We start from the raw sequence: 12,138 nt of genomic DNA on the forward strand, positions 1-12,138 counted from the left end.
CATCCCGATAGGAGTTTTGAAAGCAGTCTGATAAGCCCATAGTGCATCATCAAGCTTCTTTGACCAATCCGTCCGGTTAGCATTCACTATTTTGGACAAGATACTCTTTATCTCCCGGTTATAAACTTCCACTTGACCGCTAGCTTGTGGATGATAGGGAGTCGTAACTTTATGAGTGACACCATACTTGCCAAGCAAAGTGTCAAAAGCCTTGTTGCAAAAATGCGACCCCCCATCGCTTATGATAGCCCGCGGAGTACCAAATCTTGTGAAGATATTCTTCTTCAAGAACGCCACTACACTTCTTGCCTCATTGTTGGGTAGAGCAATGGACTCAACCCATTTAGACACATAATCAACCGCGACCAAGATTAGGTGTTTCCACGAGAACTCACAAAAGGATCTATGAAGTCAATACCCCATACATCAAAGATATCAATCTCCAAAATGGTAGTGAGAAGCATTTCACTCTTCTTCGAGATTCCACCGGCCTGTTGGCATTCATCACATCTTTTCACCATATCACTTTCATCTTTGTAAATAGTGGGCCAATAGAAATCGCAACTCAGCACTTTAGCCGCCGTTCTTGCTTCCCCATGGTGACCACCATAAGGCGAAGAATGGCAAGCCTCAAGAATAACATTTTGCTCTTCGTCTGGTACACATCTTCTAATTACCCCATCCGTACAAATTCAAAAAAGGTATGGCTCGTACCAATAATAATTTTGACAATCCCATTTGAGCTTCTTCCTTTGATTTGAAGAGAAATCATCCGGGATGATTCCACACACAAGGAAGTTTGCTAGATCCGCGAACCATGGAACCTCCTTCATTTAAATAGCCAAGAGTTGATCGTCGGAGAAGAAGTCATTGATTTCAAAGCCATCATGCGCCCTCCCCTCCTCCTCCAAACGAGACAAGTGATCCTCCACTTGATTTTCACTCCCTTTTTTATCTTGGATGTCAATATCAAACTCTTGCAACAATAGCACCCATCTCATAAATCGGGCTTTTGAATCTTTCTTGCTCATAAGATAGTGAAGTGCCGCATGATCCGTATGAACAATAACCTTTGCACCTATCAAGTATGGGCTGAACTTCTCAGTTGCAAACACAATGGCAAAGAGCTCTTTCTCTATAACGGTGTGATTGACTTGGGCATCATTTATGGTCTTACTAGCATAGTAGACCGGATAAAAAACCTTGTTGATGCATTACCCCAAAACTGCTCCAACCGCTACATCACTAGCATCGCACATAAGCTCAAAAGGAATACTCCAATTAGGAGCGGTGATAATGGGAGTGGTTGTCAACTTGAACTTTAGCAATTCAAAGACTCTCATGCAATCATCATTGAAGTGAAACTTAGCATATTTCTCTAAGAGCTTGCATAATGGGTTCACCACTTTAGAAAAATCTTTTATGAAGCGCCGGTAGAACCCCGCGTGACCCAAGAAATATCGCACGCCTTTCACCGAAGTTGGAGGTGGAAGTTATCACCTCTATCTTCGCCTTGCCGACCTCTACGCCATTCTTTGAAATCTTATGGCCAAGGACAATGCCTTCCTCGACCATGAAATGGCATTTCTCCCAATTCAACACCAAGTTCGTTTCTTCACACCTTACCAATACTCTATCCAAATTTGTCAAACAATCATCAAAGGAATCCCCGACTACCGAGAAGTCATCCATGAAGATTTCAAGGTAGTTCTATACCATATCCATAAAGATCGCCATCACACACCTTTGAAAAGTCGTCAGTGCATTGCATAAGCCAAGTGGCATCCGCTTGAAAGTGAAAGTTCCATAGCATGTGAAAGTTGTTTTCTCTTGATCTTCCGGGTCAATAAGGATTTGGTTGTAGCCCGAATATCCATCTAGAAAGCATGGCTGGCCAACCTATCAAGCATTTGTTCAAGGAAGGGAAGTGGAAAATGGTATTTCCTCGTGACTTTGTTTAGTTTGTGATAGTCCATACACACTCTCCACCTGGTCACCGTTCTTGTGGGAATCAACCCGTCCTTGTCATTGGTGACCACTGGTATGCCCCCTTCTTTGGGACACATTGCACCGGAGAAGTCCACGAACAGCCGAAAATGGGGTAGACAACCCCGGCATCTAACCACTTGATGATCTCCTTTTTGACCACGTCTTGCAGGCTTCATTGAGTCTCCTTTGATGTTCAATGGATGGTTTGGCATCTTCCTCCAAGTTAATCTTGTGCATGCAAAATGCGGAGCTTATCCCCCGAATATCTGCCAAAGTCCACCCAATAGATTTCTTCCTCTTGTGGAGCACCGCCAATGTAGAGTCAACATGCACGTTAGTCAAACAAGAGAAAAAAATAACCGGTAAAGTAAAATAAGGGCCAAGAAATTCATATCTAAGATGTGGAGGCAATGGCTTCAACTCCAAGGTAGGAGACTCTTCAATTGAAGGCTTTGTAGGAGGAGTTTTCCTATTTTCAAGATCCAAGGAAAGCTTTCGGGGTGCATATTTGTACGACCTCATTCCTTGCAAAGAATTCACACATTCCATGAAGCCATTCATCTCGTCATCATCAAAGTTGACCAAGACGGCCTCCAACATATCTCCCACATTAATCATGGCACTTGTATCATCAATAATTACATCAATCACCAAGTTCATGAAAGAACACACTTTATTGCTATTCGGTTGCCGCATAGATTTGCACATGTGGAACACCACCTTTTCATCACCCACCCAGAAAGTGATTTCTCCGGCTTCCACATCAACAAGAGCCTTTCCCGTAGCAAGGAAATGTCTTCCAAGAATAATCGGCACCTCATAGTCCATTTCACAATCAAGAATAAAAAAAATCCTTCGGGAGAATGAACTTATCAACACGAACCAATACATCCTCAATCACTACCAATGGTCTCTTCATTGTACGGTCGGCAATTTGTAATCTCATAGATGTGGGTCTTGGTTGCCCAATTTCCAAGGTCTAGAAAACCGAATAGGGCACCAAATTGATACTTTCCCCAAGATCACAAAGAGCTTTGGCAAACTCGGCACTTCCAATGGTACAAGGGATTGTCAAAGCACCGGGATCTTCCAATTTAGGAGCCATCGAATGTACAATTGCACTCACTTGATGAGTAAATTTGATAGTTTCAAAATTCATCGACCGCTTCTTTGTCACCAAATCCTTCATAAACTTTTCATAACCGGACATTTGCTCCAAGGTTTCAACTAATGGAACATTTATCGAGAGACTCTTCATCATGTCAATGAACTTTTTGAATTGGTTCTTGCCATTTTTCTTGGTGAGCCTTTGAGGATATGAAGGAGGTGGCTTAGGCAATGGTGCCTTAGCCTTTTGCACTACCGGTTCTTGTATGTCAATAATATGATTCCTAGACGGGTTCACTTCTTCTTGAACCTCTTCCACTGTGTCTTCAATATCAGTCTACACTTCATTATTTGTTTGCACCATATTGTTCTGGATCTCTTCTTCTTTTACCACTTGCTCATCATCCACAAGTTGCCTTTGACTTGAGGTGGGTGCATTCCCACCTCTTCCACTTCTTGTAGTAACGGTCATGGCATGCCCTATATTATTTCCACCCTTTGGGTTCACCACCGTGTCACTTGGTAGTGCCCCCTTAAGATGAGAATTTAAAGCTTGAGAGATTTGTCCCATTTGCACTTCTAAGTTACGGATCGAGGTGTTGTGTGAAGCAAGTTGAGCATCGGAATCGGCATTCTTCTCTATCATTTTCTTGAACATGTTCTCAATACGGCCCATTTTATTATTGGAAGAACTAGGACCATGGGAAGGATAAGAAGGTGGGTTGCTCGGTTGTTGATACATCGGGGGCCTTTGAAAACCCGATCCCCGATTTCCTTGATTGTTACTCCTAACCGCCTTGATTGTTGCCACCACTACAATTTCTTTGATTGTTGTTGTTACTCAAATTTTCTTGATTGTTTTCACCACTCCAATTTCCTTGGTTGTGAGAATTCCAATTGCTTTAATTGTTTTTAGGTCGCCATTGTTGTTGGCTTGGGCTTTGAAAGTTGTTTCTTTGCCTTGAAAGTTGTTCACATATTATACCTCATCTTCTTGGTCAATGTAAGATTCATCTTGATCAAATCCACTATCATCTTGCACAAAATTGTCCACTCTTTGTTGCACTTGTGGACTTCTTGTTCTTCGCTTGTTTACCATCATACCTACTCCCTCCATTGCATTGACTTGCCTCGGATTTTGCACTTGTTGAAGTTGAGCCTTTGCCAATTGGTTCATGGTGGTATTCAACTCGGCTATGGCTTGTCCATGATCATGCAACTCTTTGTGAAGGAGAATCACATTGGGGTCACCTTGTGGAACATTAGCCCGAGATTGCCACGCCGATGAAATATCCGCCATCTCATCCAAGATATCACACGCCTCCGCATAAGGCATAGTCATGAAGTTCCCACCGGCAAGTTGATTCACTACACATTGGTTGGTTGTATTGAGCCCCCGATAGAAAGTTTGTTGAATCATATTTTCCATAATATCATTGTTGGGGTACTCTTTCACCACTGTTCTATACCTCTCCCATATCTCGTGTAGTGATTCATTGGACTCTTGCTTGAATGCTAGAATTTCATCCCGAATAATAGCCATGTGCCCAGGAGAGAAGTACTTAGAAAAAAATTTCTCCGCTAATTCATCCCAAGTATGAATGGAATGATTTGACAAACGTTCCAACCAATATAAAGCTTTCCCCCGTAGAGAGAAGGGAAAAAGCCTTAGCCTCAAAGCATCCTCGGAGACATTTGTTTGTTTACTCCCCCAACACGTATCTACGAACCACTTCAAGTATTTGTATATATTTTGACCCGGTGCACAGGTGAAGAACCCTCGTTTCTCGAGCAAAGTGAGCATCACGTTGGTTATTTGAAAGTTGCCCGCCCTAATACGGGGAGGTACTATAGCACTTGTATACCCTTTATTCCGTAATACCCGGTGTGGAGCCGCTAGTGGTGGAGGTGGGGGTGGAGCGGGTACATTGTCATGAGGCGGTCGGCCTCGTCTATTTGCTTGAGGTTCAAGAGGGACCTCATCCATTTGATCATCCTCAACATCCACATCCCCAAAGGTAAGTTTCTGAGAACATTGTTTGCCATGATTGCACCTACAATTTCTCAACACGTTAGTAACACGGAAGAAAAAGAAGATATTCCCAAAAACACACCTAAATATATAGCTAACACCATTTTTAGCTCCTCGAAAACGGCGCCAAAAATTAATCTCGTCCAATTTCACACCTCAATTCAAGGTTATGAAATGGTCGAATGCAATGATAGTATCCAATAAGAGTCGGGGTCGATTTCCACAAGGAGCTATATATGGGAGTTAGGAGTTTATATTGTAGTATGTGAATTTGACTATCTCAATTTACACTTCCACAAATTGGAGTTGTTTTTAAGTTTAATGCAAAACTAAGAGTGCAACTTGAGAAATAAAACTAAAAAATTATTTTTATTTTTTTTCAAGTTTTGTAAAAAGCCAAAGGCTATGACCATCGCCTAGGTGTTTGCCTAATGGGATATAAACCTTAATGCTTGTTTTATTGATCGGAGTATATTATAGCTATCAACACTCAATTACCCACTCAATACCTAGTGAAATCTAGCTACTCATAATTGAAATTGAAGAAAAAGAAGAAGAAATGATAATTAAACTCATATTGCAAGATTAAAATGATAAAATCTATGTTAAAATAGCTCAAAATATGAAAAACTACCAAAAGAAGTAAAGAGAAACGACTAATGTAGTTGTTGATGTCAAAAGTTGACCTAAAATTGTGAAACTCGTCTATTTATACAAGGCTGGAAATTTCGGACAAAAATACCCTTTAGGAGGTTTTGCGGCCGCACAATTCCATGTGCGGTTTGCAGATTTCTTCAACTTGTAGGAACTGGAGGTCTGCGGCCGCATAATTTTGATCTGCGGCCGCGAGGCCTTTTTTTTGCGGTCCGCAGAATTGTAACTAAGGTCGCATCTTGCTCTTCTGCGGTCCGCACAATTACATCTGCGGCCGCGTAGCACTTTTTCTGTGGCCGCACAATTCCTGTGCGGACCGCACTTCTGGGAGACTTGGAATGCAGATTCTCTGAACTTTTTTTCCTAGCCATCTTCTACGGCCGCACAATTCATGTGCGGACCGCACTTTGCACAAAGATCTGCTGCCCTTTTCTTCATCATCTACGATCACAGATGATATTCTGCAGTCCGCACTTCTGAGCTTCTGTGTCTTTTATGGCCTTGAGTTTAGATTACTCCTTTTTGAGTTAAATTTTATCTCGGGAGTCCATCTTCCAATATTCCTGAAATTTAGCACATTTTATCTGTTTTCGGGAATACAATTAGACGCTTTTGGACTAAAACAAAAGCTAAAAGCCGCTAATAAGTAGTCAAAATCCCCACTTATCATGCAACCCGATCCAAACATGATACTGTTGCGGCGTGCAACCCGGTCCAAACATGATACCGTTGCGGCGTGAAACCCGATCCGAATAACGTACCCGTGGCGGCATGCCACCCGATCCACTCATAATAATAAATAAGGACATACTCATCAAGCCATAATGCTTCTACCTACGAAATACCGAATATCGGCCAGAAGAACGCCAAGTGCAAAAATACAACTCTAGGGAGACGGATAGCGCAATACGCCACAAAACCCAAGCACGACTAAGGTGCGATAAATGACCTGCATCTCGAGAGACATCCTGCTCATATGACATCACAATCTACACGGGACCTCAACACACGTGCGAATAATCAAGCCGTCTCAATCAGGCATAACACCCACAGTTCACAACCAAAGGAATAGAGTGCCTTCCAGGCATAAACCCATACATTAATGATAGTACCAAATATCTCTGTACTTGGTTTCGATCTTTAACCATCAAATGACTAGCATGTCACACCCATACAATTCCCCGTGGGGTATGCTCCTACGACCTTCTGCCCAGGTAGCCAAGTACGCACATCCATACCACCAACTGTACCAATTCTATAAAGCAATCACAATCCGCAAATCAATACACAATGCCTCTTCCACAAAACACCATTCTCAGGCAACACTAAGATAACGACATCACATTCTAAACATCTGAAAACTTCCCTGATCATCTGAGCTCGTGACATTCTTATCAATTACCGAACCGCACCATTGATCCTCACATTTCAATTTCCCATGCCGCTCACTGCACCTATCATGCCGCTACGCGAGAATACACGAATTCATCATGACTCCTAAACTACTAGTAGAATAACACTTCATTGGCTAGAAACCTTTCACTTAGCTCATTTCAGAAGAGCCTATGCAACATGTAACTGAATTCCCAAACCGCAGAAAATACAACCTAAAGCAGTGATTTAAACCGTCATAACTCTTCCGGAATCCATTTACACAACAAAACTATTTGAATCAAATACCTCCCAAATCAATCAGGTCACGGTGGCTGTCAAGCCCGCACGTACAACCACAAACCACATGTATAACTTCACAGAACAAAGGAACTGATCCTTGCCACAATCATGTTGATTCAGCCATTACTAGCCGACCCAAATTCTTTCAATTTACCCTTGACCTAACTTAGAAATATGATAGCTCCATTCACAATTTAACGAATTCAATCCGCACTCATCCTGAGTGACCTGAATCACGAGACCACATCGACTCAATACCCATGAATCATCTCATACCCTTCAAGCGCACAATAGCATCTCCAACTGGTATACCCATTTTGTAAGACCTTCCACGCATCCGAAGTTATTTCTTCCTTTACTCCGATACTGCACCGTATACCCGATGATAACATAGAAAAATCCAAGTCCCGTCTATAATCCTTTGTGAAGACTCGATCCTTAACCACAAAACGTACCCTAAATCTTTACGCACTACACTTAAATCCTTGAACTCACAAGAACCGTTGTTGAGAGTCACCCATTCTGACCTGGTCTCGAATATCACCAAACTTCAATGCTCTGCCAGCACATGAACACACTCTCAAATAAGCAACCAGTTGAATTCTCTTCCTTGAACATCACATCCACCAACAAACCGATAACCAGAAACTGCACAAGCCGACAATCATGTGATCTAATCATAGGTGGTGGGGCTCCCCCACTTAGCTTTAAACTATCATCACATAATGTAGAGCCCACAACGATTCCTTCTTCTCATTTACCATGATCCCATACCGTTAACCCGCCAAATTTCTCAAAGTCTTTTGTTAAGCTTTTCATAAATCATTCTAAATCATCAGTCACAGTTATATACTCGACCTTATACCGGGTATCTAGTAGTAGTCTTCACAGAAGCTTCATCACCATCATGCAACCGCTAACATGCTCACATGAGATAACCCACATGTGGAATTCCTTACTGACATCTTCCAACGACGCTACACTAGTGTAACGACCCGACTTGTCATTTTAAGAATTTAAGCCCATTCAGTGACTTAAGATCTCGAGCAGCTTCGCAATATGTATTATGACCTGCGGGTGTGGTCGAGTTTGATTTTCGGAAGATTCGGAATTAAATTAAAAGAACAATTCTTATTTAGAAGCTTAAATGGAAAGAGTTGATCGGGGAGTTGACTTTTGAGCAAACGACCTTGGAATTAAATTTTGATGGTGTCAATAGTTTCGTATGATGATTTCAGACTTAATCGTACGCTTAGATTTGGACTTGGAAGTCCGTAAGATAATTCGACGCATTTTGGCGAAAGTTGAAAAATAGAAGATTTTGGAAAGTCCTACCGAAGGTTGAATTTTTGACAACGAGGTCGGATTTTGATTCCAGAAATTTGAATAGCTCTATTTCGACATTTATGATTTGTGTGCAAAATTTGAAGTCATTCCGGATTGATTTGATACGTTTCGGCACAAAAATATAGAAGTTGGAAGATTTAAAAACTCATAATTCAATTCGATGTGCAATTCGTAATTTCGGCATGGTTTGACATGGTTTGAAGCCTCGACTAAGTTCGTATTGTATTTTGGGACGTGTTGGTATATTTGGTTGAGGTTCCAAGGGCCTCGGGTGGATTTCGGAAGATTAACGAATCAATTCGGACTTGAAGAAAAGCTGCTGGAATTTCTGGGCAGCTTGCTGTTTTTTTTCACAGAAGCATGAACAGTGCCCACATATGCGTGAACAGTACCCCGCAGGTGCGAAACTAGGCAGCAACATAAGGACAAAAAATCAGTCACTTTGTCATTTTCGATTGAGATTTTGGAGCTCGGTTTTGGGGCGATTTTGGAGGAGTTCTTCACGACTTTGACTTGGGTAAGTGTTCTATATTCTAAAGTATTTATATTTCATGAATCCATGATTATATTCATTATTTAATTCGTATTTAAATGGAGGAAATCAAAAAATTTGTAAAATCTTCCAAAAACGAAAATTTAAGATTTGGAGGTCGAGTTGTTATTGGAATTCGATAAAATTGGTATGGTTGAACTTATATCGGAATGGATATTCGGATTTCGTAAAAATTATGTTGGGTTCTGAGAGGCAAGCCCCGCGTTGACTTTTGTTGACTTTTTGGAATAAATTTTTAAGTCGACGTATTATTATCCAAAATTATTTCCGATGAATTTTAATGAAGTTATACAATTAATTTGGATAGATTTGAGCGGTCTAGAGGTCAATTCAAGCAAGAAGGCAATTTTTAAAATATCGGCATAACTTCAAAAAGATAAGTGTTTTGCCTAACCTCGAGTGGGGGAATTACCCCTTAAGCATCGAGTCTTATGTACCATTTGTGAAATGTGAAAAGCCGTGTACGCAAGGTGACGAGTACATACCCGGGCTTATATGTGCAAAATATATTGAATTAAAGTCTTAGGCATATTGTGTAGTAAATTGGATAATTGTTGGCATATATGTAATCATCTTATTGCCATGCCTCGAATCACATTTACTTGTATATTTATGTGAATTCTGTGAGTTCGATGGTTTGATATTTCTTGGGATTTAGTTTCATTATGAATTTTTCCCTATGCAAATAATTAATTAAGCAAGCTTAAGAAGGAGTGTTAATATAATTATCTAAATTTGGATTAATGAAGATCTTGCTTTATGCTGAACTCATATCGGAATGGGTGTTCAGATTTCGTAAAAATTATATCGGGTTTCGAGAGGCGAGCCCCGCGTTGACTTTTCTTGACTTTTTGGAATAAATTTTTAAGTCGACGTATTATTATCTGGAATTATTTCCGATGAATTTTAATGAAGTTATACAATTAATTTGGATATATTTGAGCGGTCCGGAGGTCAATTCACGCAAGAAGGCAATTTTTGGAATATCGACATAACTTCAAAAAGGTAAGTGTCTTGCCTAACCTCGAGTGGGGGAATTATCCCTTAGGCATCGAGTCTTATGTGCCATTTGTGAAATGTGAAAAGCCGCGAGGTGACGAGTACGTACCCGGGCTTATATGTGCAAAATATATTAAATTAAAGTCTTAGGCATATTGTGTAGTAAATTGGATAATTGTTGGCATATATGTAATCATCTAATTGCCATGCCTCAAATCATATTTATTGAACTTGATTTTATACGATAATTCGATGTAATTATTACTTGTATATTTATGTGAATTCTGTGAGTTCGATGGTTTGATATTTCTTGGAATTTAGTTTCATTATGAATTTTTTCCTATGCAAATAATTAATTAAGCAAGCTTAAGAAAGAGTGTTAATATAATTATCTAAATTTGGATTAATGAGGATCTTGCTTTATGCTGAATAATTTTTATCTCTGTTGATTATTTTTGTGGTGTTATACACATTGCGTGGAGTCTTCGGCTATTTGCTATGAAATTAATTGAATTGATTGTATCTTTGGAATTTGGTTGTGGCCATTGGGCAAATTGTGATATGAATTGATTTTATTATGTTGTCGTGATAATTTCCCGTATAAATTATTATGTTGTGTGAGTTGTTATTTTGAGGATACAAGGGTGGCATTCTAATGTTGATATTATGTGGGTATAAGGGTATCATTTTACTGTTGTTGTGTTTGTTGGAATATTGTCTGGGCGGAGCGATAAGGGTGGCTATAGGAGAGATACGGGTGGCAATAGGAGCGATAAGGATGGCTATTGATATTGTCAGGGCGGAGGGATAAGGGTGGCTATTATAGGAGTGATAAGTGTGGCTATAGGAGAGATAAAGGTGGTTATTGTCAGGGATGATATGTGATGTTGTGGAATGGTTACATTGGTGATTTTATGTGATGTTGTAATTTTTTTGTATTTATTTTTATACCTTGTGCAATTTGTTTTGTTGTTGGTAAATTGATAATAGCCTGATTTATATTGAAACTAGGAGTCTGTGGGAGTCTGTGGCCATTGCCAGGTGGATTATGATATGAAATGTGGGCACAAGTTGTCATGAGTAAATAATGATGATATTGGCACGTGAATTGTCCATGCAGTTGTAATATGAAATGAGGGCACGAGGTGCCGGGGAAATATGATGATTTAATTTTAGGCACGAAGTGTCGTGGAAATATTAAAGTGGGCTGAGACCCGTATTTATGAAAAATATAAAAATGGGCTGAGACCCGTATTTGTATGATTATAAAATGAAATGTCACAGGGTGACTTTTTAATTGAAAGAATTATATTCAAAATATTTATTTAGAAGGATTTTTATTCTAAAAGATTTATTTGAAAGAATTACATTCGAAAGGTATTTATTTGAATAAATTATATTTGAGAGAGATTTATTTAAAGGAAGTATATTTGAAAGATATTTATTTGAAGGAATTATATTTGAAAGAGATTTATTCGGAAGAATTATATGTGAAAGATATTTATTTGAAATACTTGATTTAATTGGGTGTACTTATATTCATAAATTGTTGAGCGTTATTAATGGTGTTCTTGTTTCCCTTATTGTTATTTGTTTCCTATTATTTTGTATATCTTATTGCACATACTATTAGACTAGTGAGTGTCTTGACTGTACCTCGTCTCTACTCCACTAAGGTTAGTCTTGATACTTACTGGGTACCGACCGTGGTGTACTCATACTAAACTTCTGCATATTTTTGTGCAGAGCCAGGTATTGGAGATATCAGACTCGGACAGAATTA

General features: G+C 39.7%; 1 protein-coding gene across 1 annotated transcript; it reads right to left on the reverse strand.

Annotated features, from left to right (window-relative positions):
• Positions 1-371: 371 nt before the first annotated feature.
• Positions 372-3,568, reverse strand: LOC138895510 (uncharacterized). The gene is made up of 4 exons (XM_070180202.1): positions 3,488-3,568; positions 3,116-3,433; positions 2,426-2,709; positions 372-666 (listed from the first exon to the last, which is right to left on the reverse strand). The coding sequence occupies exons 1-4, from the start codon at positions 3,566-3,568 to the stop codon at positions 372-374; spliced, it is 978 nt and encodes a 325-aa protein (XP_070036303.1).
• Between the last annotated feature and the right edge of the window lie 8,570 nt (positions 3,569-12,138).

This window comes from Nicotiana tomentosiformis, chromosome 7 (genome assembly GCF_000390325.3).
Source record: "Nicotiana tomentosiformis chromosome 7, ASM39032v3, whole genome shotgun sequence".
In the NCBI taxonomy this organism is placed as follows: domain Eukaryota; kingdom Viridiplantae; phylum Streptophyta; class Magnoliopsida; order Solanales; family Solanaceae; genus Nicotiana; species Nicotiana tomentosiformis.

What these genes read in the sequence shown, in the direction of transcription:
- LOC138895510 (XM_070180202.1), bottom strand. Translation starts at nt 3,568, where the DNA reads ATGACCGTTACTACAAGAAGTGGAAGAGGTGGGAATGCACCCACCTCA. An exon ending in TTGTGGATGATGAGCAAGTG is followed by an intron (nt 3,434 to 3,487) that starts GTAAAAGAAGAA and finishes AATGAAGTGTAG; the next exon opens with ACTGATATTGAAGACACAGT. An exon ending in ACAAAGCCTTCAATTGAAGA is followed by an intron (nt 667 to 2,425) that starts GTCTCCTACCTT and finishes GGTAATTAGAAG; the next exon opens with ATGTGTACCAGACGAAGAGC.